General features: G+C 40.0%; 2 protein-coding genes and 1 pseudogene across 7 annotated transcripts in view; 1 reads left to right on the forward strand and 2 right to left on the reverse strand.

Moving 5' to 3' along the window:
* The window catches only part of LOC307098917 (olfactory receptor 7D2), a 49,213-nt gene extending 39,888 nt beyond the window's left edge, over positions 1-9,325 (reverse strand). Inside the window, exon 1 of the mRNA XM_079770054.1 lies at positions 9,235-9,325. The gene's annotated coding sequence lies outside the window, so the exon portion shown is untranslated. The remainder of the gene's footprint in view (positions 1-9,234) is intronic.
* LOC307098926 (U1 small nuclear ribonucleoprotein A-like) lies at positions 3,524-5,376 on the forward strand (annotated as a pseudogene). The gene has a single exon. The product of its transcript is annotated as a U1 small nuclear ribonucleoprotein A-like (transcript).
* Positions 9,264-25,818, reverse strand: ZNF317 (zinc finger protein 317). Of its 5 annotated transcripts, XM_079770038.1 has the most exons (9): positions 25,637-25,818; positions 21,245-21,321; positions 16,287-16,362; positions 15,267-15,388; positions 14,589-14,728; positions 13,992-14,118; positions 13,467-13,562; positions 12,908-12,990; positions 9,264-12,416 (listed from the first exon to the last, which is right to left on the reverse strand). In XM_079770038.1, exons 4-9 carry the CDS (start codon positions 15,295-15,297, stop codon positions 11,097-11,099), a joined length of 1,797 nt encoding a protein of 598 aa, XP_079626164.1. In that variant the 5' UTR covers positions 15,298-15,388; positions 16,287-16,362; positions 21,245-21,321; positions 25,637-25,818; the 3' UTR covers positions 9,264-11,096. The 5 variants fall into 5 exon arrangements, with proteins under 5 accessions (XP_079626164.1, XP_079626163.1, XP_079626165.1 ...); XM_079770037.1 differs by lacking the exon at positions 21,245-21,321; XM_079770039.1 differs by lacking the exons at positions 16,287-16,362; positions 21,245-21,321.
* Between the last annotated feature and the right edge of the window lie 745 nt (positions 25,819-26,563).

A 26,563-nucleotide genomic window follows, 5' to 3' on the forward strand; every position in this document is an offset into this window, starting at 1 on the left:
CTCTTCTTTTAGTTGTGAATTCTTTCACACTCTGCATCACTGGCCAAACCCCTAACATTTATTATATGTCCATTTTAACTATATAAAGCTATCCTCTCTCCACTGGACATTTGCCATACAAACACTGGCCTTGTGGTGCCTGCAAAAATAGCTATCATTTATTCACTTTCCTGTGTTTACGCCCCTTCTGGATAACTCTGAATACCTGTCCACTCTGGGGTTATCCATGTGATTGCACTGAGCATCAGGGTACAAGGCAAACGGGACACAAGCAGGGACTTGACAAACACGTGAACAGTGGAGCCTGAGTTGTCCTGAACCTTCCAGCAGCATGCATACAGGCCCCACCTCGATGGCTGGAGGATCGACCTCAGGAAAGAGCAAGTAACCCCCCAGCCAAACTGGCAGCTGAGCACAGACACATGATTAAGCCCAGCTAAGCACAACCCAAATTGTCAGCCAACACCACTGTTAACTAAAGAAAGTGTAGTTGCATTAAAGCACTGTGCTTTGGGCAGTTCACTATGCAGCAAATACAAACAGACCCCTTTATTCCATTCTACTATGGGGTACAGGTCACCTTTCTCAACTGAAAATCTCATCAAATGTCAATGGATTTCCATCAACTTTAACATTTAAATTGAGTGGTATGTAGTGTAAATGTATGTTTCTGTGTGTGTGTGTGTTATAATCTATCTCACTTTACCCCTCAGCTTTATCTCCTAATTCTAAGATTGTCCTTTTCCATGTCAGAGAATGTGATGTGTTTTTGTCATGCCTTATACTCGGGATTGACATATTCATTCAACACGATACATAAGCCATCCACATTGGCTTGCACCACCTGCTCCCTATGGTTTTCCCTGACCACTCCACACGCAGCACCCTCTCATGGAGACTTCCTGGATGGACTATTTTATTTATTGTTTATGTCTGTCTCACCTTGACCATTATTCCTTTAAGGACAATAGTATGTCTTATTGTCTTTTTTCCCAAAGCCTAAGTACATGTTAGACACTGAACTGATGTTCACTAGTTCTCTAGAGAGGGAAAAATCCTGAGTGAATTGGTGTTACCCAAACATTACACAAGGCAGAGCTGCTTACTGCTGAGAGGCCCAAAGAAAAAAGCCATAATGAGGCAACACTAAGTAAGAGTATAATTAGAAGTCCCCTCCAGAGAGATTGAGCAAGATTATGACATCTGTCCCAAGAACTAGCAGGCAGTGCAATGAGATTCAAGAGCTCTGGGACACTTAGGTGGAGATGGGAATTGAGTTTCCTCCTGTACTAATTAATGTGAGAGAGATTGGGCACAGAGGGAGTAATTACATTAGATTCCAAGGCTCCTAATTAAAGAAGTAGTCCTATTTTACTCAATGCTGAGAGAAGTGCTCTATTCCCCTTAGGCCTGACATCTAGGGTATACACATTTACTTTTTCCTACGCAAGAGCTCGGCAATGATTGCTATTTCTTCACTAATGAGTATGGAAAACTTTTGACTAAGGCTTATGCAACATTCAGCACCTTCATTCAAGGATGAGAAAGTGCCCCCACCACTCACCCAAAGACCTGCACACACAAGCATCCCAAGGGAAAAGGAAGGTTGCAGAGATTTCAGAAAGGCAGGTGTAAGATATTAATGCTTTAATGTATTCATGTGACCTGTGACTGTGTGCCCCCCACATCAGGCACCATCAGCCCAACCGATTCATCAGTTGATACAGACATGAAAAGCAGAGCAGTCAAGAAAGGAAGCAGGGTCTGAACAGAGTAAGCACTCTGACAAAGGGTCCGTTTCTAGCTGATAAGCTGACTCTTCCCACCTGTCTTTTACAGATGAATGATCACCTTATTGTGGTGTGTGGAAGGCAGTTTTTAAAAATTATGAAAAACATTATGTCAAAACAATTGTCAAGGGTCTGAGTCTGGAACTTGTCTTTAGGAAGCAGATTTATTTATTTAGATTCCCAAGGAGTAACTGGGTAGGCTGGAAAAAAGTCAGCTTTTATTCTGAATTCAGAAAAGTAGCAGTAGGCTAGTTAAATACATAACAGAGCTTGTGTTGCTTACACTAAAGGGTGAGAAGATTTGTCTAAGCTCCTATATAATGGGAATACAGTTGAAAAAGTTGCTAGTCTTAGCCCCTATTTAAGGAGTCTATAGAAGAACCCAAAGAAAACAGGGGAGACAAAACTAAGGACACTAGAGAAAGCTTTAGTCTCTGACACAGTAGCTACAGCAACCAGTAAAAAGACTAACATCTAGCAAGAAAAAACACACTAAAGGCCTGTCTACTTGCTGTTCCTTTTACCTAACACATCATGTCAAGCTTTCAACAAGGCATGTTAAAAAGCGAGAAAAAAATAAGTCTAAAATGAGAAGGCAAGCAAGCATCAGAACCAGACTTGGGTATGGCAGAGATTTTGGAATTATGAGATGGGGAATTTAAAATAACTATAGTCAATATGTAAAGGATTCTAATAGAAAAAGTGAACATGCAAAAACAAATGGGTAATGTAAGCAAAGAGAAACTCTAAGAAAGAATCAAAAGGAAATGTTAGAAATAAAAAATGTCCAAATGAAAATGTAAGGAGAGAAAAAAATGAACAGTATATCTGAGAACTGTGGGGCAATTATAAAAGGTGTGACATGTGTCATGGGAATACTAGGAGAAGAATGAGAGAAAGGACCAGAATATTTGAAGTAAGAATGAATGAGAATTTTCCAAAATTAATTACAAACACCAAACCAGGAAGCTAAGAGATCAACAAGCAGAATCAATACCAAAGAAAATTTACATTGAGGCATATTATATTTAAACTAGTGGCCTGATGCACGAATGAAGATTTATGCAAGAATGGGCCTTCATTCCCCTGGCTACAGGCACCACCTTCACTCGGGCTGGAGCTGCCTTTCTGCCTTCCCATGCTGCCCAGAGGCCCGGAGCAGCTGGGGTGGTGCGGAACGCCTGTGTCATCACCATGGCGATGACACAAGCGTCCCGCCCTGCCCCCAGTCACTCAGTGCCTGTGAATGAAATTAACCCACTATCTTTGTTGGGTTAATTTGCATACTCACTCCTGATTGGCTGGTGGGCGTCATGAAGGTACGGTCAATTAGCATGTTACTCTTTTATTAGGTAGACTGCAGAAAATCAACATATATATACACCTAGAATTTATTAACAAAAACAAAAAAGGCTCTTCTATCTGGAAATTTAAAAACCTCTTATTAACTCCTGAGCAAAAGGAGAAATACAAACTAAAATTACAGAATTTTAAAGAAATAATGATTTCCAAGACATATGTTATAATCTACAGGATGCATTTTAAAGCAGTGATCATTTTTTTTAATTTTATTGTTTAAGGTATTACAAACAGTAGTACATATGTCTCTTTTTTCCCCCCCCACTGACCTTCCTCGCGCCCCCCCCCCCCCCCCCCCCCGCCGCACTTGCCCTCGTCCCCCCGCCCCCAGTGTCTTGAGTCTGTTGGTTGTGCTTATACGCATGCATATAAGTCCTTCGGTTGATCACTTACCCTCCCCTACCTTCCCACTGTAGTTTGACACTCACTGCACAAAATACTTGTCAATAAAATAAAAAGATTTAAGAATCAATTACCAGCCCTAGCCAGTTTGGCTTAGTGGATAGAGCATTGGCCTGTGGACTGAAGGGTACATGCCTGGGTTGTGGGCTCGATCCCCAGTGTGGGGTGTGCAGGAGGCAGCTGATCAAATCAATGGTTCTCTCTCATCAATGTTTCTATCTCCCTCCCCTCTCCCTTCCTCTCTGAAATCGATAAAAATGTATTTTTTTAAAAAAAGAATTACCAGTTTTTAAAAAAATAAATCAAAAGAAAGCATAAAGAAATAATGGAGATAAAAGCAGAAATTAATGAGGAAGGCACTGAGCACTGAGAAGCCACTTGCCAGACTCGTGACTATGTTACCCTACCATGACACCTCCCTTCATGGAAGTTCCTCAGACCTGCCCCAGCCTTACTGTCAACCTCAATGAGAAGATCAAGAAGGATGAGCTGAAGAAGTCCTTGTATGCTATCTTCTCCCAGTTTGGCCAGATTCTGAATATCCTGTCACAGAGCCTGAAGATGAGGGCCAGGCCCTTGTCATCTTCAAAAAGGCCAGCACCAGTGCCCTGCGCTCCATGCAGGTTTTCCTTTCTACAACAAACCCATGCACATCCCGTATGCCAATACTGACTCGGATATCGTTGCCAAGATGAAGGGCGCATTTGTGAAGCAGGACTAGAAGTGGGAGAAGAGGAAGCCCAAGAGCCAGGAGACCCCAGCTGCCAAGAAAGTGGCACAGGGTAGGGCAGTCACTCTCATTGTGGGGGCTGACCCAGGGCCTGTCCTGAGCATGGGGCCATGACTCAGGTGCCCCGCATCATGCACATTTGGGACCAGCCTCCCTACATGCTGTCCCCTGGCATGATCCCATCTCCAGGTCTCTAACATGGCCGGATCCCACTGAGAGCCACTGCCCCCACAGCAGTTTATGCCAGGTCAGATGCCACCTACCCAGCCTCTTACAGAAAACCCACTAAATAACATCTTGTTCCTCACCAACCTGCCAGAGACCAACAAGATCATGCTGTCCATGTTTTTCAACCAGATCTCTATCTTCAAGGTCTGGCTGGTCCCAGGGCAGCATGACATGGCCTTTGTGGAGTCTGACAATGGGGTACATGCAGGGGCCCTTTGCGACTCCCTACAGGGGTTCAAGATCACCCAGAACTACCCCGTAAAGATCTCCTTTGTCAAGAAGTAGCGCCTTTTCCCCATGCCTGTCCATACCTCATTGGGGACTCCCCTCTTCCCCTTCATTCAGCCCCCTGGAGGTAAGTTCCCCTCAGGAGCCTTCTTAGAGCTGTACATGTGAGTGAGTGGCCACACAGCATTGTACCTTATCTGTCCCCACACATTGCAACCTGGTGCTGTTAGGCTGGAATTAAGGTATTTTGGTTTTTGGTTTTTGTTTGGAAAAACAAAAAAGAAATTAATGAGGAAACCAGAAAAGCAATCGATCTAACTAGTCAAAATTCCGTATTTTTTAAAACAAATAAGCCACTCATTTGATTCAGAAAAAGAAAAGGCAAATATACAAAAACAGCCAAAACCGGTTTGGCTCAGTGGATAGAGCGTCGGTCTGCAGACTGAAAGGTCCCAGGTTCGATTCCGGTCAAGGGCATGTATATGGGTTGCGGGCACATCCCCGGTGGGGGGTGTGCAGGAGGCAGCTGGTCGATGTATCTCTCTCATCGATGTTTCTAGCTCTCTATCCCTCTCCCTTTCTCTCTGTGAAAAATCAATAAAAAAAAAATACATATATAAAAAAAAATATATATATATATATATATATATATATATATATATATATATATATATATATAAAAACAAAAAAACAAAACAGGTGTTGACACACGGAGTCAGAAAACATTTTTTAAATCGTAATATGATTTTGCTGACCTCTACACTAGATAAATTAGGCAATTTCCTAGGAAAATACAGATTACCAACATTGACATCATTCAAGTTAGAAAGCTTAAAACAGAGCAATGTCCATAAAAGAAATAAAGTTACTAAGGAAATATCCCACTAGAAAAGCAGTTGACCAGGATGGTTTCACAGTGAGTTCTACCAAATCTTCCAAAACCACAGAGTACTAACGCTGTATGAACTATTCCAGAGCATTGAAAAAAAGAAATATTACTATATCTTCTGATGAAGCAAGTATAATACAAATACCTAAACCAGATAAAGACAAAGAAAACTATGGACCAATTATCATTCATGAAAATCAACAAATTCTATCTAAACAAAATACTAACAAACAGATTCCAAAACCACATTAAGAAAATAATACACCATGACCAAGTGAAAGTCATTCAGAATGTAAGACTTTTTGAATGCTGAGAAATTTATTAATATCATATACTATTATTAATAAATCAGAAAAACTTTGACAAAATTCACCACCCATTCATGGTAAACTTCCAAGAGTATAATGTACCTTCTAATATGATAAAATAAATATTTACTCTAAAACATTATCTTAATCAATAGAAAAACAAAAGGGACCTTACCCCTAGAACAAGGCAAGAATGCCTACTATTTCTGCTACTACTTATCACTACACTAGCGGTATTAGCCAATGCAATTAGACAAACAAAAACAATCAGAGGCATAAGAATTGGTAAACAAGTAAAGCTATCATAATTTACAGATGACACAGTATTATGCCTGGAAAACTCCAAAAAAAAGCAATAACAAAACTTAAAAAGTAAAAGAATTCAGTCAAGTAGCAAGTTATAAAATTAAGATACAAAATCAGTAGCTTTCATATACAGAAACTATGAAATCATAATGGTATAGAAAAATCTCACTTAAATAAAGAATTAAATATTAAGAGAAACAACAAAAATTTGTTATAAGGAAAACTTGTACAAGGAAAATTTTTAAACATCCTGACAAACACTAAAGTAGATATTTTTAAACATTACTGACAAACACAAAAGTAGACTTAAATGAAAAGACATCCCCTGTTCTTGGATAAGACGACTTAACAATATAGAGATGTTAGTTCGCTCCAAGTGAACTTATAAATCCAAGGCAATGCCAATAAAAGTACCAACAAGCTAATTTTATGGAGTTGGACAATATGAAAGTGCATATAAAAAAGGGCAAGAATACCTAGGGAAACACTGAAAAAGGAAAACCGTGAGGGGAAACCCGTTCACATAGACATTAAAACGTATTACAAAGCTTCTTATAATTTAAACACTGCGGCAAAAAAATAAAGTTCATAATTAGGGTAAAAACACATAAAACTCAGTATATGACAAAGGTGGTATCTCAAAACCTTGGGGTAAAGATGTAGTTTTTTAAAAAATAAATGATCTGGGTCAATGTGGAAAAGATAAAAATACACAAAAATCAATTGTAGGTGAACTGTAGATCTAAATGTACATATTGAAACAATAGAGGACTACAGAAAAAAATGTAGAATAGCTTCTTACCTTTGGGGTAGGCAAATACTCAGGAACAGAAGAGTACTGTCCATAAAGATTAGATGACATTAACATTAATTCATTTCATAAAAAAATACCAATTAAAACAATGAAGAGACAAGCCACAAAGTTGGAGAAAATATTTGTAAAATATATCCAACCATAGGGCTCATAGTAAGAAAAAGGCAGGTTAATTCAATAAAATAGCTTCTTGGAAAGCAAATTTGCACAACCACTTTGGAAAATTGGCATCATCTATGAAAAGTGAACATATGCATCCTATATGACCAGCAATTTCAGTACAGGGTATACACCCAAGAGAAATACATACACTTGTGCACTATCAGAAATATTAAAATATGCTCATAGCAGCATTATTCATAACAGTCCCAAGCTGAAAAGTCAAATGTCTGCCCATCAACACAAACTGCTTAAACAAAATGTGGGATATTCAAAACAATGCAACACAATAAAATGTACTAGCTGGAGATACTCAAAACAATATGCATCAATTTCACCAAAACATTAGGGAAAATTAAGATAGATACAAAAGAACATATACTATATGGTTCCACTTGTATAGGGGTAAGAAACAAAAACCCCAAGCCATATTTTCAGTCAGAATATTTGGTCACCTACGGAGAGTAGGGAAGGGTTTGTCATTTGAAAGAGGCAAGAAGGAGTATCAGGAATGCTGGTAGCACTTTTTCTGGCCTGATCGTATGGATGTGTTCATGTGATAATTTAGCTGTTGTACATGTATGAATTAAGTATTTTTCTGCATTTTAGTAAAACCTGTTTTAAAATGTTACCACACATACACAAAGTATCATTATACACTTTAGAAATGACTTTGGCATTACACTAATAAACAGAACATGCGCAGACCTTATAGCCCAGCAGTTTCACACTCCTGGAATAATTCACCAATACTCCAGAAGACATGTGACAAAATTTCTTAAAGCAGCATCGCTCATAACTGAGAAAAGTGAAAACATCCAGTAACTAACTGTACATTAGCAGAACAGGTAAATAACTGTGGTATACTAATAGAAAGAATCAAAATCTGAAAATGAAACTAGGGCTACTGTCATTAATGTGACTCTCAAACCACCACTACCCCTACTAATCTGACCACCATTATATGTAACTTGAATTCTGCAATGGCCTAACAGTTTGTACCTTGTCCCTCTATTTAGCCTATCAACCCAGAAGCGACTGTGATCTTTTAAAATTATAAGTTGGACACTTGCCACATTCTAAGCCCTCCAAATTGAGAATGAAGGCAAAGTCCTTCCAGTTAAACCTACAGGATGTCCCCATGATCAGGACCCTGATCTAGCTCTGACATCACCTTTAGCAACTTACAAGTTTGATCCACTCCAGTCACACTGGCCCCTTTGTCCCAAGCACAAAATTTTTCATGGCCTTTGAACTTTTGTTGAAGGTGCTCCTCCCCACATTACAATACAGCCCACACTTACAGCTCATTTACATCTGTGCAAACATCACCTTACACAAAAGGTTTTCCTTACACACACCACAACTCCACTGAATCCCACATTCTCATTATCACATGCTTAATTTTTCCTCCATACACTGACCACCATCAGAGATATATTTACTCATTTACCAGGTGCCTCGACCCCAAGTAGAATGTAAGCAACCTGAAGGCAAATATCTTGATTCACTACAGACCTGGGGCATAGAACAAGGCCTGAGATAGTAATATAGACTCTGGAATCCAGCACCAGAGTTTAAATACAAGCATTACTGCCTGCTAACAGGTTGGCCTCAGACAAGTCACCTAAACTTCCTTGCCTCAAATTCTCTACGTGCAAAAGAAATTGATGGCACCTGCTTCTCAGCACTTTTTTTTTTTTTTTAATATGTCAGTAGTGGAACGATCCACCCTTTTTACTTGCAAAGTGTGAACAGAAAGCTACTATATTTCTCTAGGACATTTACAAAGAGTTTTCTTCACCTTAAGAAGAAACTGAATAAAGTAGATGTCCACTTAGCACTTCTGTGAAAACAAATACAGTTCTTCAATACAAGAATAAAGGAAAATAGATGTTTAAATAGATCAAAGATATGAAATGCAATTTTAAAACTTGGCTTGAAGAAGTTAAAAGTTCATATCCAACAGTTAAAAGCATAAGCAGATTATACCCACATGTGTAGCAGTTATAAAAACTCACTTATGGGCCACACACAGTCTCTGTCACAGGTGAATGGGTTAAACAGCATCCAGCTTGATGAGGCAGAACCCTCCCTCTGCCAATAAAAAAACTAATAGGAAAAAAAAAAAGACTATCCAAAGCAGCTTAAACCAATCATCAGTTTTATTTTTCCTTGTAATAGGAAGTCTGGAAGTAAATTTAGGGCTAGTATAGACACCTAAAGAAGCCCCTGGGGAGGCCAGAATCCTTTGTGAATTTTCTTAGCCTGTGCATCCTCATGGTCACAAGATGGATCTTTTAACACTAGGTACTGGATCTCCTTACTATATGAGAAGTGGGGGGAAGAACAAAAATAAAAAAAATAAGTGGAGAATAACTGAGGTAAGAATGGCCCTTTTTTCAGGAGTCTTCTCAAAGCCTGTATAGTAACATCTGCTTATTTGATAAGACAGGCTGTGGAACATGGACTGTACGAATTGTAAGGAAACTTGTAAGAGATTTTAAAAATAGTACACCTTACTAATCTGACAAAAATTGAGTTTTCTTGACATGGAAGATGAGATATTAGAGAAGCAACTAGAAGTATATACCACTGTTGGCTGGAACATCCCAAAGGACTCATCTGATGAAGACATCATAGTCTGATCACAATGCATTTGATTTAGATACTCAAACAAACAGGCACTAAAAATATCAATGGTTCACAGTACATAGATTCTATAGAGTCTATTGGTCAAGTAAATAATTCAAAAGGAAGTTAACACATTCTTAAGAATGAAATTATAATTAAAATACTACATACAAACATATTGTGATGTGTATAAGGGTAATTTAAGAGCATAACCTTAAAGATTAAATATTTATGAGCTAGTGTCTATTTTCATGATGAAATACATCAAATGCAATTTCACACTCACTAGAAAATTCCTTTGGGGTGTGAATGAATTCTCATAAGCAAAGTGAGGGGGCTGTGGCTGAAATCATTTCCACATAGGGATTGCCTGCAGTGTGGGTTCTTGCATTTCTTGAATTACATTGGTTATACTTTTGAAGTTTTAAATAGAAATTCACCTACCGTGAGTACTAGAGTACTCAAGTTTCATAAAAATCGAGGAGCTCTTCTAGGACAAGGTTTCTCAACCTTGGCAATATTAACCTTTTGGGGCATATAAATCTTTGTTCTGGGGGGCTCCTCTGCATTGTAGTCTATTTAGCAACATCCTTGATGTCTTCCAACTATATGAAGGTAATGCCTTCCCCAGTTTTAACAACCAAAAATGTTTCCAGAAATTGCCAAATGTCTCCTGGGGAGCATATCCACTCCCTGGTAATAACCACGGCTCTGCAACAGGAATTGGCAATTTTTTTTCTGTAAAGGGCCAGACAATGAGTATTTTTGACTTTGTGGGCCACACAGTCTCTGTCACATATTTTTCTTCCTTAAAAATGTAAACTATTCTTAGCTTGAGAACCGTACATAAATAGACAGATGGCTGTAGTTTCCTGACCCATTACTGACTTTTCCATGTTTCCCTAGAGTGCTTACTTGACTCCTATGCTCAGAAGGTGTCAGGTGGTACAACAGTAATTTCAACATTAAGTATCAGGCTAGGGTTTCTCTTCCTAAGCTGTCACATTTGTTAAGACCTAAATGTACACTGATGGCTTTTCCACAACATAGACACATTTTCTCCCTCAGCGTCAATTCTCAGAGATGAGAAAAAAACTCGTCATTTCAGTCATTACACAAACTAGCTTTCTTCCAGTTACATGTATTCCCTTGTGCTCAGTAAGATGAGTTAATAAAGGCTTTCCTGCCTTCCTGAAACTTACAAGGTTTCCTTCCAGTCTGAGCTCTTGTGTTTCTTAAAGAAGGTGTATCATTGGAGCCTCTTCCACACTGATGACACTATGAGTTTTTCTCCCCGGTGAGTTTTAACATGACTCCGAAGAGATGAATGATCACTGAAGGCTTTCCCACAAGCCAAGCATTCATAGGGCTTCTCCCCAGTGTGTATCCTCCTGTGAACATTAAGGTTTGAGCCTATGCTGAAGGCTTTCCCACAGTGATCACACTCGTACGGCTTCTCTCCTGTGTGACTTCTCATGTGTGTCTTAAGAGTTGACTGGTTTCTGAAGGCTTTCCCACACTGTCTACATTCAACATGTTTCTTTACAAGATGAATGCTCATGTGCCTCCTTCGGGATAAATAATCACCAAAGACTTTCCCACAGGCAGCACATTCATAGCGTCTCTCTTGAGTGTGTATTTTCCTGTGTGCTGTTAGGTTTGAGCTGGCGCTGAAGGCTTTCCCACATAGATCACACCCGTATGGTTTCTCTCCAGTGTGAGAATTCATGTGTGTCTTAAGGATGGACTGGTTTCTGAATGTTTTCCCACACTGTCTACATTCAACGGGTTTCTTTACAATATGAATTCGCATGTGTTTTCTCCGTGATAAGAGATCACCAAAGGATTTCCCGCATTCTTTACATTCATATGTTTTCTCTACCATGTGGTTCTTCTTGTGCAAATTAAAGTTAGACTTCCATCGAAAGGCTTTTCCACACTGTGTGCATTCATAGGGTTTCTCCCCAGTGTGATTCCTGACATGCTCTTTGAGATGTGACGGATGCTGGAAAGCTTTCCCACAGTCTTGACATTCATAGGGTCTCTCTCCAGTGTGTGTTCTTTTGTGTGCAATGAGGTGGCAGCTCCTGCCGTATGCCTTCCCACATTCATCACACTTGTAAGGTCTCTCCCCAGTGTGAACTCTCATGTGTATCTTTAGGGAGGAGAGGGTTCGGAATGCATTTCCACATTGACTGCAATCAAAGGGCTTCTCTGTGAGGTGAGTTCTTGCATGACTCCTAAGGGCTGAGGGATCATTGAAAGCTTTCCCACAGACACTGCATTCATAGGGTTTCTCCCCAGTGTGTATTCGCCTGTGCCGTGTAAGAGAAGCACTTGTGGTGAAGGCTTTTTGACACTGATGACATTCATGCATTTTTCTCCCATTGTAAATGCTCACATGTTGTGTTAGATGTGGCCTGTTCTTGAAAACCACCCCATAGTCTCGGCGGTGATAGGGCCTCTTACTAGTGTGTCTTCCCATTTGCTGAGTAAGATGAGTACCCATACTGAAGACTTCAAACAGGTGAGCATATTCAGTGGATTTCTCTCCAAGATGAGTTCTTTCCTGTTGATTTAAAGATGTGTGCTGACTAAGGCATTTCCAATATTCATTTCATTCCTAAGAATTATCCCCACATAAACTGACATAAATTAAAGCACATCATTATGACTATAGATGTCATCATTATGATTATAGATGTAAAAGTACTACTCCTGCCCCTGTGGGTTCTATCAAGTAGAATAGGTGAATGTTATGTATGCCCTAAGGTACCATGTGTGTAACTATAACAAAGCTTTTTACAAAATAGACTTTAACTGTTTAAATCTGAATTGAACTCTAACACTCAATTATCTAAGACATAGCTATAAAAATATTTACTCATCAGAACTCTAAGTGGAAAGTTTTGGGTTAGTAATTGGTAATATTAGTGTCTCTAACACTGCTTCCTCTTGGGGAATGCCACCTGCCTAGTTCTTGAGCTCCTTTTCTAACTTAAGCTGCCCCACTCATCTCCTAATATGGAAGATCCAGAATTATCCCCCCAAAAATCTTACCATTGTCACACCACTAGGTGTTTCATTCCCCAAAATATTTTCCATGAGAATAGACCACTTGATTTTAGAAGGAATCTCCCAATCTGAAACAAATTGGAAAAAAGTAAATTTGCTGATAAAAGAAAATGGTAGAATGCTGGTGACAAAAATAGGTAATTTTAAAAAAAATACTAATCCTAAAAAGGAAAGATGAGGTGAAAAGGAAGAATGCATGAGTAAAAATGACTGAAATATTTGACTGTGTGGTATTTGGCAATGACAAGGGGTAGACATTCATGTGAGCACACTAAGAAGTCATTCTTCAAAGACCAACATTAATGAAAGAAAAAATATAATCAGGAATGTTGAATTTAAAAGGACAGAAAAAAGTTCTGTGTGGACATGTCAAATTTAAAGGTGAAAGGATAGTGAAACCAAAGAATCTGTCAGAGAATGGAGGAGCAGTGAAAGGAATGAGCATATTATATATCCCTGGGTGACATTTCCTAATGGATCTCCCTCCACCCCAAATACTGTGAATAACCACTACTAAGAAGCACTTATGATTACAGGTCCTTACCGGGACATGTGCCTTGGGGAAGTCCCTTCTCCTCTGTTCTCAGCTCCTCTTCTTGCTCCAAGTGGAAGATGAGGCTGGGTTTCCCCACCTGACACCCTACTCATGGGGAAAGACACATGTTGAGGGAGAATTGTGCAGAGGACACGTGTTCTGAAGTCAGAGTTCTGAAGATGGACAAGACTGACTTAGAAGCAGTAAAATGATGGTGACAAATTTCTAAGGGACACAGTTAAAGGCTGTCATAAAAAACAAAACCACAAATACCCACATGTTTTGCCCTTCAAAAGATTTCTTAACTCAGAAGGTAAGGATTTCTTAATTCAGAAACCTATGCCCAAGCTCAGACACATTTGACAACCTCCAAGGTCAATGCAATAAACAGATCTCAATATCCATGGGAGACACCAAGAGGGTAGGCACCAGGTAACAATTGTGTTCCAAATCCCCACCCTGCTCCTAGGTTACAGCCAACTACTTAAAACAAAATCATTTGATTAATAAATGAAGAAATGATGCCGGTCTTACCCACTGAGGCAAGGTTGCTATAGTTCTCCAGCATCACATCTTTGTATAGTTTTCTCTGAGAAGAATCCAACAAGGGCCACTCCTTCTCAGTAAAGTCCACTGCAACATCCTGGAAAGTCACTGAGTCCTGAAACACCACATTTGGGGTCAGTGAGAAAATAGCTTGTGTTCAAAGATGGTAGAGGCTGAAGACTGAATATGAAAGACTCAAATCATAGAATTTCCAGTTTGGGGTTCTGGTGTCTCAAAATTTATTCCAGAAGCCAGTCAACAGCTGTTCTGTTTTCCTTATGAGGTGATCTTATCTTGTCTCACTGCTTCAAATGCAACTCTGACATGGGATCAAAATCTCTTTCCACTTTTAGCCTGGCCTGAGCACTTGAACTATATTATTGAGAAACATTTAGTATGTAAGTCATTTTCCCTAACAACTTTGATACCGTGACAGCCTTGAAACATTATTTGGCTCTTTCTCTTGATCCCTGATCAGGCATCAATTAACCAGAATAAAAATCTAAAAGAATTTCATTATGTGATATTGGGGGTGTCCAAGGAAGTGCCTCTCCCCGCTCCAGGGGCCCAGAGATATTGGTGTACCTGGGAAACAACATTAGTTGGCATATGAGGCTCCAGGCCATTACAGGCAAACAGGTCCACATTCTGGTGACAAGAATGGTCTTTTGAAGCAAGAGGACTTTCTGACTCCTGGATATGGGCAGGTTCCTGGATGGATATAGCTAGAGAAGACACAATCCATGAGAATAAAAGCTTGCTTAACACTCACAAACTACTAAACTATAAGTGTGTAGTGCACATTCCCAATCAAAATACACACACACACCACCACCACCACCACCACCACCACATTTGGTAAGAATCCAGAGCAGCCCTGCTCTACTCAAGGACAGGAAAAGTGAGGTGGGTCAATATACCTATAACAAAAGTAATATGTTTTCTCAATTTATGAGAGAAGAAATTAAATCTCTAAGAGATAGAGCTTTGCTCAGATTTATCAAAATAATAAATGAGGTAGTTCAGGGTTACTACCCATACTGTGATTTTCTTTTCACACCAATTACACACACTCCCCTCTCTCACCCAAACTCACAAAGAGCTTGCCTAAATCAGACAGTCACCTCAAGGGGCTCTCCCAGGACTTTGCTCCCACTACTTTCCAGTTGATTCATCTCCTGGCAACCCTCCCTCTGTCCTTGGGAAGTGGCAGTAGCCACTTAAGCTTGAATTCTGAGAGCATTCTTCACCCCTAGAACTTACCACATGTGGGAGAGAGATCAAGAGCTGCCATCCTATGAGAATGATATAAATTTGCCTGAACAACAGGGCACTAGTATCAGAAAGCTATTCTCTTGTTCTTATGGGACTCTTTGAGCAGGCATCTGTAGTAAATGAGAAAAAGATTACTAGAAGTCAAGGCGTTCTATCTCTCCTGCTCACGGGACAATCTGACTTCTGCTTTCCAGTATTTCTCCTTTTGAACAGCAAATTCTGTCTGATCCTAAGCCTTTCCCTTGCTTAGGCAAAACCTCCAGGCAATGCGGTGGACAACCCTGACTCCAAAGTATTGTGTCAGCAACTCTGTTAAACTCCCTCGCTCATTAAATATTTGTGCCCCAGACTTCTGTTCTTCAACTTTGATACATGCCATGGTTTAGGATCATTCAAGTATCCATGAGGATGGTCTATCTAGGACTACATGTTCCAATCTCCAATGCTATTTGGCCCCCCCACTCCACATCAACATATACAACTGTAGGCCAATGCACAGGTCTTGTCATCTCTAGTTGCCAACTTTATCTCACAAACAATGATTCAGAATTCTGCACTTCTATACAACATTCTTCTTGCATGAACTCTTTCACTTTATAGAGGATTCCAAACCACTCATGCTTCTACAATCTTGCTCCCTCACAGCAAATTCCTCTTCTCACTGCTCCACCTATCAAGCCAAGATTCATCACAATCCATCACTTCTACAATCTGTCCAAATTCTTCTGCCTATAACCCTGAATGAGCAAAAGACCAGCCCTGGATGATTCCAACCATCTACCTCCTCTCTATTAAGATAGTTGGGAAGATTAGTCCACACACAGCTGGTCACCTTCAAAACTCAAAGTCGTTAACCCTAAAGGAGCATCTACACTAAAGGAAAGCACACTAGGCAATCCAATCTTCCAATATCCCCATAACCAGGTAAAAATCTCAACAGTTTTTCTGAAAAAACAAACAAACAAAAAAAACAACTAAACAAAACAAACAAAAAAAGAACTGTCTTACCATTATCCTCTTTCAGCAAATAATCTTATGTTCCTTTCATAGTAATCACAACCAGGAAAATGGACCTCAGCAAGGACTAGAAAATGAAACAAAAAACAATTCCATATATGATAGCAGAAAGCAAAGTATCTAGTAATAAATCAAAATCTGTGTATGACCTTTACAATAAAAAATTGAAAACACTGACGAAAGAAGTTAAAGACCTAAATAAGTGGGGAAGAATATCACTTTCATGGACTACAAGAGCCATTATTAGAGTATTCATGCTATACTAATTCACCTGCAGATAGAATACAGTTCCTAGCAAAACCCCTACAGGCTTTTTTCTAGAAATTGACAAGCCAAATCTAAAATGTGTATTAAAATGCAAAGGATCTAGAAGAGCCAGAACAATATTAAGAAAAACAAACTTGAATGATTCATACTATGAACTTCACCAGTAATGAAGCGTTATTGAAATAAGTATAGATAAATAGGTCTACAGGACAGAAGAGAGTTAGAAATAGAAATACAAGTGCAGAGTCAAATAATTTTCGATAAAAGAACAAAGCAATTCGATAAGAGAAGCAGTCTTTAAATATATATATATATACATATATATATATATATATATATATATATATACACACACATATATATATATATATATGTTTATATATATATATATATATATATATACACATATATATATATATATATATATATATATATATATATATATATATATGTTTTTATTGATTTCAGAGTGAGGAAAGGAGAGGAAGAGAGAGAAACATCAGTGAAAAGAGAGAATCATGGATCAGTTGCCTCCTGCACACCCCCTATGGGGATTGAACCAGCAACCCAGGCATGTGCCCTGACCAACCAGGAATTGAACCATGACCTCCGGGTTCACAGGTCGATACTCAACCACTGAGCCACACTGGCTGGGTAGGAAAGCCGTCTTTTTAAAAAATTCATTTTAAAATTATACTTGACACTAGAGGCCCGATGCACGAAATTCGTTCACGTGGCAGGGGGGTGGGGTGGGGGAGTGTCTCTCATGTCCCTCAGCCCAGCCTGCACTCTCTCCAATCTGGGACCTCTCGAGGGATGTCTGACTTGCCCAGGATCAGGCCTAAATGGGCAGTCGGACATCCCTCTCACAATCCAGGACTGCTGGCTCCCAACCGCTTGCCTGTCTGCCTGCCTGATTGCCCCTAACTGCTTCTGCCCGCCAGCCTGATCACCCCCTAACCCCTCCCCTGTCAGCCTGATCAACGCCTAACTGCTCCCCTGCCGGTCTGGTTTCCCCTAATTGCCCTCCCCTGCTGGCCTGATCACCCCTAACTGCCCTCCCTTGCCAGCCTGGTCGCCCCTAACTGCCCTCCCCTACAGGCCTGGTCACCCCCAACTACCCTCCCTGCTGGTCCAGTCACCCCTAACTTCCCTCCCCTGCCAGCCTGGTTGCCCCTAACTGCCTTCCCTGCTGGGCCAATTGCCCCTAACTGCCCTTCCCTGCTGGCCTGGTCACACCTAACTGCTCTCCCCTGCAGGCCTGGACGCCCCCAACTGCCCTCCCCTGCAGGCCTGGTTCCCCCCAACTGCCCTCCCCTGCTGGCCTGATCGCCTGCAACTGCCCTCCCCTGCTGGCCATCTTGTGGCGGCCATCTTGTGTCCACATGGGGGCGGCCATCTTGTGTGCTGGAGTGATGGTCAATTTGCATTATACCTCTTTATTCTATAGGATGTAATATTATATTAGTGTCAGGGGTACAACATTGTGATCAAACATTTACATAACTTACAAAGTGATCACCATTATAAGTCTAGTACCCATCTAACACCATACACAGTTATTACAATACTAGAGGCCTGGTGCATGACATTCATACACTGGTGGGGGGGGGGGGCCCTCAGCCCAGCCTGCGACCTTTACCTGTCCAGGAGCCCTCGGGGGATGTCCAACTGACAGCTTAGGCTGGGAGCGGGCCTAAGATGCAGTTGGACATACTTAGAGCTGCCGTGGAGGCAGGAAAGGCTCCCGCCACCACCGCTGCGTTCACCCGCCATCAACCCGGCTTGTGGCTGAGCAGCGCTCCCTCTGTGGGAGCACACTGACCACCAGGGGGCAGCCCCTGTGTTGAGCATCTGCCCCATGGTGGTCAGTGTGCGTCACAGCAACCGGTCATTCCACTGTTTGGTAGATTTCCATATTACCCTTTTATTATATAGGATTATTGACTTAACAGAGCAAAACAGGACAGCTATCTTTTTAATAAATGGTGTTGAAAGACTCAATGGAAAAAAGAAACTTTGACTTATATTATCACTACATACACAAAAATTTGAGTTAAAAAAAAACTGTTTAAGATGAATTAGACACCAGAAAATAAAATCCACAGACTATTTTAATGACCCTTGAGTTACATAACAATATTTTAGACTAGACACAAATAGAACTAGACTAAAAAAAAAGCAATAAGCTGAACTCTACCAAATTTAAAAAATTTTAATCATCAAATAACATTATTTAAAAAATGAATAAGCTGACATAAAAACAGACAGATCAATGAAACAGAATTGAGAGCCCAGAAATAAATCCACACATACATGCTCAACTAATTTTAAGACAAAGTAGCCAAGAATATACCATGGGAAAGGACAGTCAGAAAATGCTGTTGGGAAAACTGGGCAGCCATGTGCTAAAGAATGAAACTGGACCATTATCTTACACTGTACACAAAAATTAACTCAAAACAGACTAAACACTTGAATGTAAGACCTGAAACCGTAAAAGTCCCAGAAGAAAACAGGCAGTAAGCTCCTTGGCAAAAGTCTTGGCAATGATTTTCTTGGATTTGACACCAAAAGCAAGAAAAAATGAACAAGTGGGACTACATCAAATTAAAAAGCTCGCCCTGCCCTAGCTCAGTGGTTGGCAAACTGCGGCTCACGAGCCACATGCGGCTCTTTGGCCCCTTGAGTGTGGCTCTTCCACAAAATACCACATGCGGGCGCGCACGCACAGTGCGAAACTTCATGGCCCATGCGCAGAAGTTGGTTTTCGGCTCTCAAAAGAAATTTCAATCGTTGTACTATTGATATTTGGCTCTGTTGACTAATGAGTTTGCCGACCACTGCCCTAGCTGATTTGGTTAAGTAGGTAGAACTTCGGCCTGCAGACTGAAAGGTCCAGGGTTTGATTCCAGTCAAGGGTACATGACCAGGTTGCGGGCTCAATCTCCAGTAGGGGGCGTGCAGGAGACAGCCAATCAATGATTCTCTCTCAATGATGTTTCTATATCTCTCTCTCCCTCTCCCTTCCTCTCTGAAATCAGTAAAAATATATATTTTTAAAATTTTTCTTAAAAAAAAAAAAAAAGGTTGCCCTGGCCTGTGGCTCAGTTGATTGGAATGTCATGCTATACACCAAAAGATTGTGGGTTTGATTTTGTCAGGGCACATACCTAGGTTGCGGGTTCAATCCCCAGTCAGGGTGCATATGGGTGGTAACAGATTGATGTTTCTATCACTACTTTCCACTACCTAAAAATATATCCTTGGGAGAAGATAAAACAAAGAAAATAAACAAACAAAAAACAACTACAAAGTTTCTGTACAGCAAGGGAAACCATCAACAAAATGAAAAGGCAACCTACTGAATGGGAGAAAATATTTGCAAGTCATTTATCTGACAAGGGGTTTATATTCAAAACATGTAAAGAACTCATACAACTCAATAGCAAAAAAACAAACAATCCAAATAAAAATGGGCAGAGGACCTAACCAGATATTTTTCCAAAGACATACGAATGGCCAGAAGGCACATGAAAAGGTGCTTAACATCACCAATCATCCAGGAAATGCTAATCAAAACCTTACACCTATTAGAATGACTATTATAAAAAATACAAGAGACAGCAAGTGTTATCCAGGATATAGGGAAAAGGGAACCCTTGTGCTGTTTGGTGGGAATGTAAATTGGTACAGCCACTATGGAAAACAGTATGGAATTTCCTCAAAATATTAAAAATAGAACTACCATGTGATCCAGCAATCCCACTTCTGGGTATTTATCTAAAAGTGGAAACACTAATTTGAAAAGATATCTCCAACTCCATGCTCATTACAGCATTATTTAAAATGGCCAAGGCATGGAAACAACTTAAATGTCTATTGATGAATGAATGGACAAAGAAAATGTGAAGTAAATACACACACACACACACACACACACACACACACACACACACACATAATGGAATACTATTCAGCTATAAAAAAAATCTTGTCATTTGTGATATAGATGAACCTTGAGGATATCATGCTAAGTGAAATAAGTCTGACAAAAAAATTCTCACTTATATATAGAAACGTAAAAAAAGCAAAACAAAACAAAAACCAAGGTCACGAATATGGAGAACTGACTGGTGGTTGCCTCAGGAAGTTGTGGTGGGTAAAATGGGTAAAAGAGGTCAGGGGGCCTGAGGGAGGCAACCAATCCACGAGTCTCTCTCTCATCCTGTTTCTCTCTCCCCCCGCCCCCCCCCCCAATCTGCCTAGAAATCAATAAAAAAAAAAATCTTTGGGTGAGAATTAACAACAAAAAGAGGGAGGGAAAGGAGTACAAGTTTCCAGTTATAAAATAAGTCACGTGATGTATATATAGCATGGTGACTATCCTATATAATAAAAGGCTAATATGCAAATCAAACGGCAGAATGACCAGTCGCTATGATGCGCACTGACCACCAGGGGGCACCACTCAGCCAGAAGCCGGGCTCACGGCTGGTGAGTGCAGTGGCAGAAGCCTCTCCCGCCTCTGCAGCAGTGTTAAGGATGTCAGAAATCCCCTCAGGGCTCCCGGACTACAAGAGGGCACAGGCCGGGCTGAGAGACAACTACCCCCCCCCCGCCCCCAGTGCACGATTTTCATGCACCAGGCTTCTAGTAGTTAATAATACTGTATTGCATACTTGAAAGTAGCTAGAAGAGTGGATCTTGAAACTATGTATGGTGATGACAAAAATTTCATATTCAGATTAAAGCACTCCTGCAAAACAAATAAAAAGCCAGAACTAAGACACTTCATGAAATGTAATGACAAATAAAATAAGCATGACAAAAGGTACTCAGCATCATTTGTTATGAGATAAATGCAAGTTAAACTAATGATATAGCATTTCAACCCACCAGAGTTGCCAAAATAAAAGACCATCAGCATTAAATGTTCCCAAGGATGTGGCATACACCCTATCCTATATAATAAAAGCCTAATATGCAAATCGACGGAATGGTGGAACGACCGGCAGAACAACCAGTCACTATGAAGTGCACTGACCACCAGAGGCCAGACACTCAACGCAGGAGCTGCCCTCAGCCAAGGCAGGTGTGAGCAGGGGTCCCCAATCGCCCCTCTGGTCACCCCGCAGAGGAAGACAACCAGCGGCGGCAGCAGGGGGGCGGACGGGGGGGGGGGGGGGTAGGACTGGCGAGCAGGTGGTGCCAGGCCGGCCAAGGCAGGTGCCAGCAGGGTCCCCCGATCACCCTGCCAATCGCCCCACAGATCAGCTCTGATCACCTGTCTGGCCTAGGGACCCTACCTGTGCACAAATTTCGTGCACCAGGCCTCTAATTCTCATATAATGATGGTGGAAATGTGAAATGGTTCAAACATTTTGGTAAACAATTTGCCAGTTTCTTAAATAGTAGACCTACTATTTGGCCAACTAATTCCACATCTAGATATTTACCCAAGAAACATTCTGATTCACAATAGCCAAAAGGTGTAAACATTGTAAATATCCATCAACGAGAGAAAAAACAAACTGTGACATGTACAATGAAATACTCCTCAGCAATAAAAAGAAACTACCGAGACACACAATATATGCTGACAAACAGAAGATAGATACAAGAAATTTTCTGATTCCAATTGCATGATGTTCGTGAATAGGCAAAACTTATTTAAGTCAATGAAAAAAATTGTTTAAGTCCATAGTAAAAAAGTGGTTGCCTTGATGGAGAACATGAGATGGTATTGGATAAACTGAGGAAAAACTACATGTATTTTTTTAGTTAGTGGTTATACAATGTACACAACTATCAAAAAAATTAATCAAACTGATCACCTAAGATCTGTGCATTTTCCTGTAATCTATACTTAAAAGTTAAAAGAAAATTTTCTTACTTTCTGGTCTCTAGTTATACAAAAATTCCTCCCACAACTAATCTATTATCTTCTCCTCTCCTATTACAAACAAGAGATGTCTGCTCTCCTTTCTAAGGCCAATGTCTTCAGAGTAAATACGTATGTAAAATAAATTCAAAATGTTCAAAGAAAAAAGTAGAATAAAAAATACTCAAATCAAAGGAAGAAAAAATAAATGGAAAAAGATAAGGCAAATTCAAGAACCAAATATATTAACACATAAAATGTTAATGGACTAAATGCTTCAGCCCGGAGGGTGTGGCTCAGTGATTCCCATGAACCAGGAGGTGACGGTTTGATTCCCGGTCAGGGCACATGCCCAGGTTGCAGGCTCCTTCCCCTGTAGGGGGTGTGCAGGAGGCAGCCCATCAATTATTCTCCCTTATCATTGATGTTTCTATCTCTCTCTCCCTCTCCCTGGCCTGGCCCCTCTCTCCCTCTCTTTTCCTCTCTCTGAAATCAATAAAAATATATTTAAAAATTTAAAAAGAAATGAAAATGCTTCAACTAAGATAGATATTCTCAAAATGGATTAAAAGTAATTCAGTTATATGCTGTTTCTAAGAAATATCTAACACATAGGGATATAACAAGAATGAAAATTAAAAAAATATATAAGGCACACACTTTTTTTTTTAAGCTGGTTTAAAAATATTAACACAAGGCAAAATGGATTAAGGCAATAAAGCTCAGAGAGAAAACCAAGATATTACAGTGAAAAGTATAACTGAAGAAAATGCTGTGTATACCTGCATGTTATGACACAGTCTCAAAAGTATGAAAAAAATTAAAAAGCACCACCAGAGCTCTCACTAATATAGTTCAGGCAGATAATTCAATAACTATACATAGTCTGATTAAGATGAAACAGTATTTCCTAACTATAAAATCATACAAGCACAATGTAAATGGCATCAGTCTGACCAGTGCAATGAAGTTAAGCAAACTATGACTAAAGACAACGACAACAACAAAGTCATAGGAATGAAAGTTTGAAAATTAAAAGAGAAAATTCTAAGTGATTCATAGGTCAAGGAAGTCATAATATTTAGAACTGAAATCTAATACTACATACTGCACTTCTGTGGGATGTACAGATACCCAATGAAAGAAATTAGAAACATCCCAAATAAAGTAAAAGGAAGAAAGTTATAAAGAATAGAAAGTTATGAAATTAAAAATAAAACACGTATTATAAAGTGCCTCAATCACTCAAAAGTTCTTTGAGAAAACAAAATTGACCAAATTCTGACAGGATTTATATTATTAAAAGAAATGTGTGTGTGTGTGTGTGTGTGTGTGTGTGTGTGTGTGTGTGAAAAAAGATAACATTACAGATGTAGCAAGCATTTCAAAATATGAGCACATTATTAACAACTTTGACTATGCAATTTAAACCTTAGATGGAATGAAAAGAAATTTTATTTACCATAATAAAATAGAGAATTTAGATGCCCTATGACCTTAAAGGAATTGAAACAACAGCTTTAAAACTTCCCACAAAGAAAACTTCAGACCTAAATGGTTTTTCTTGGTACAGCTCCCTTTATGGAACAAGTCAATCTATTCTCAGGCAAAATACTCCAGGGTTTAGAAAAAAGTTTATATGGCTGGCATAAACCTGAATAGGACAGGAAAACACAAATCACAAACACAAGCACAAATCACCAAAAAATGATACAATAATAAGTATCCTTTCCAAGTAATTTATTTACCAATGCATCTTTAATGTCATATTAGAAGTGTTCATTGATATAATTCACCACTCTATCAGACAAATAAGAAAAGCATATTATTCACTCATTCATTCCATGCACCTATCACAAGCCAGGCATCCCTAGGTGTTTGAAATACATCAACAGATATCCAAGTAGATGCTAGAAAAAAATAATCACTGGTAAAAAGCTACAGCTGCTCATGAGAAAAAAGAAAAGCTCTTAAACCAGGGAAAGAAGGGAGCTTCCTTGACCTAATAAATACTATCTTAAAAAAGCTTCCAGACCCTGGCCGGGTAGCTCCATTAGTTAAAGCTTTGTCAGATACACCAAGATTTCAGGTTCCATCCCTGGTCAGGGCACATATAAGAAACAACCAATGAATGCATTAATACGAGGAACAACAAATCGATGTTTCTCTCTCTCTCAAAATCAATAAAAACTTTCTGAGAAAATAAAATTTAAGTCACAAGGTACTAAAAAACAATGGGTATGTGTACAAATTCCACCTACAAGATATTTAGAAATCTCTAAATTAGAATGTGTAGTGGCATCAGTATGGAAAAAGGATGTGTATGAAAATACTTTAGCGTGTGAGTACATTAAAAAAAAGTATTAAAATTAGGAAATGTATTTTGGGGGAAATGCATATAAACAGTAGAATCCATAAAGAAAATCTTGGAGGAGGATGCAATTCAGGAGCACACAGGTTTCTGAGGTTTCATAATATTTTCTTGGCCTGATTTGCTTTATTGCTGTCCTTTTAACTGTGTGTACCAGTATGTGTTTTCATACATTTTTTGCGCATATGTCCTATAGAAAGATAAATAAATGGAACCAAATAAGATGGTAAAAATCAATGCAAAGTGTTAGTAATCACAATAACTATTAATGGACTAACTCTCAAGTTAAGTAACAATGCCCAACTGAATTTTTAAATCTAGTTATAGGCTATTTACATGCGAGTCAACTAAAGTTAGTAACATAAAAATAGACAAGTGCACCAAAAGTTTGAGTATAAAAAGCATTAAGGACAAATGCTGCCAAAAACAATGTGCCTGTATTAATATTAAGACAAAACTAACCACAAAGAAAATTGACCACAAAAGCAAAAGAAAGGTAATTCATCCTCAAGGTCTCTATTTCCTGAGCCTCCATAATATCCTGAACTCACTGGGCCTGGCTTTTCTGTCTCCACCCCAAGGTGTCAGGTGTTGGGTTTTTGTTTGTTTTTTGACCAGTCATCAGCGCCCAAATATGTCGCTAAATATGGTTCTAAATTTCAGTCCTGGCGTCTCCACAGGGACTAAAACACACTACTGGCGGGGCTACCTGGCTTCCCAGTCCCAAGCCCAGGTCCCCCATAACTCCTTGCCTTGTAGGCCTCTGGTGTTCTCAGAAAAGCCGGGAGTAAAGGGTTAAAGGAGGAAAGCCGGGCTTACCCTACTGAGGGTAAAATCGGGGGGAGCAGAGGTCACGGAAGCTGCCGCCGAAGGGCCGAGAAATTCAAACGGAAGGTCCAGTCTGCCGCAGGGAGGCGGAAGGTCACCAACAACTGGAGGAAATCGCAGGGGAGCTCTCTACAGCCTATGTGTAAAGCGACTATCGCCTCCCGAGAATAATGGCTTCCGTTTCACTTCCGCCTTCTAAGTCACGCGTGACTCATTGGCTGCTTTAACCCGGAAGCACAGGGCGGAGAGGATTCTGGGAAATGTAGTTCTGAGCTTAGGCGGGCATGCTGGTCAGTATGCCCAGGGGGATTCTGATGGTTGAGCACCTGCCCCCAACTGCTAATTGTTTGAGAGCCTTGGGACTCACTTTTCAAGCTTCTTATCATTGTTCTGTCTATGCTCGCAACAGTCTCACTGTTTTAAATACAATATATACACTTAAGACTCAAATGTCCACCTACAGCCCTACAACTCTAACCTGAATTCCAAACAGAATGAGACATTCTCCACTTGGATATTTTATAAACACTTTAAAATGTCACACGTCCAACTCCAGACTCCACCTTCTCAAACTCAAATAACAGGAACCTTATCTTTCCACTTGTAAACCTGGGCAACACCCTCGACCCTTTTGTTTGTCCCATTGATCCATCAGGGAATGGTTAGTTCTACCTTGACTGGTAACCCAGAACCTGATCACTTTGCCATAAATGTTTTCCATGCCCCTGTGCCAACTCAAGAGAGGTCATGGCGCCGAAATCGGTTTGGCTCAGTGGATAGAGCGTCGGTCTGCGGACTGGAAGGTCCCAGGTTCGATTCCGGGCAAGGGCATGTACATTGGTTGCGGGCATGTCCCCAGTGGGGGATGTGCAGGAGGCAGCTGGTCGATGTTTCTCTCTCATCGATGATTCTAGCTTT

The sequence above is a fragment of the Cnephaeus nilssonii genome, assembly GCF_951640355.1.
Source record: "Cnephaeus nilssonii genome assembly, chromosome: 5".
NCBI lineage: Eukaryota > Metazoa > Chordata > Mammalia > Chiroptera > Vespertilionidae > Cnephaeus > Cnephaeus nilssonii.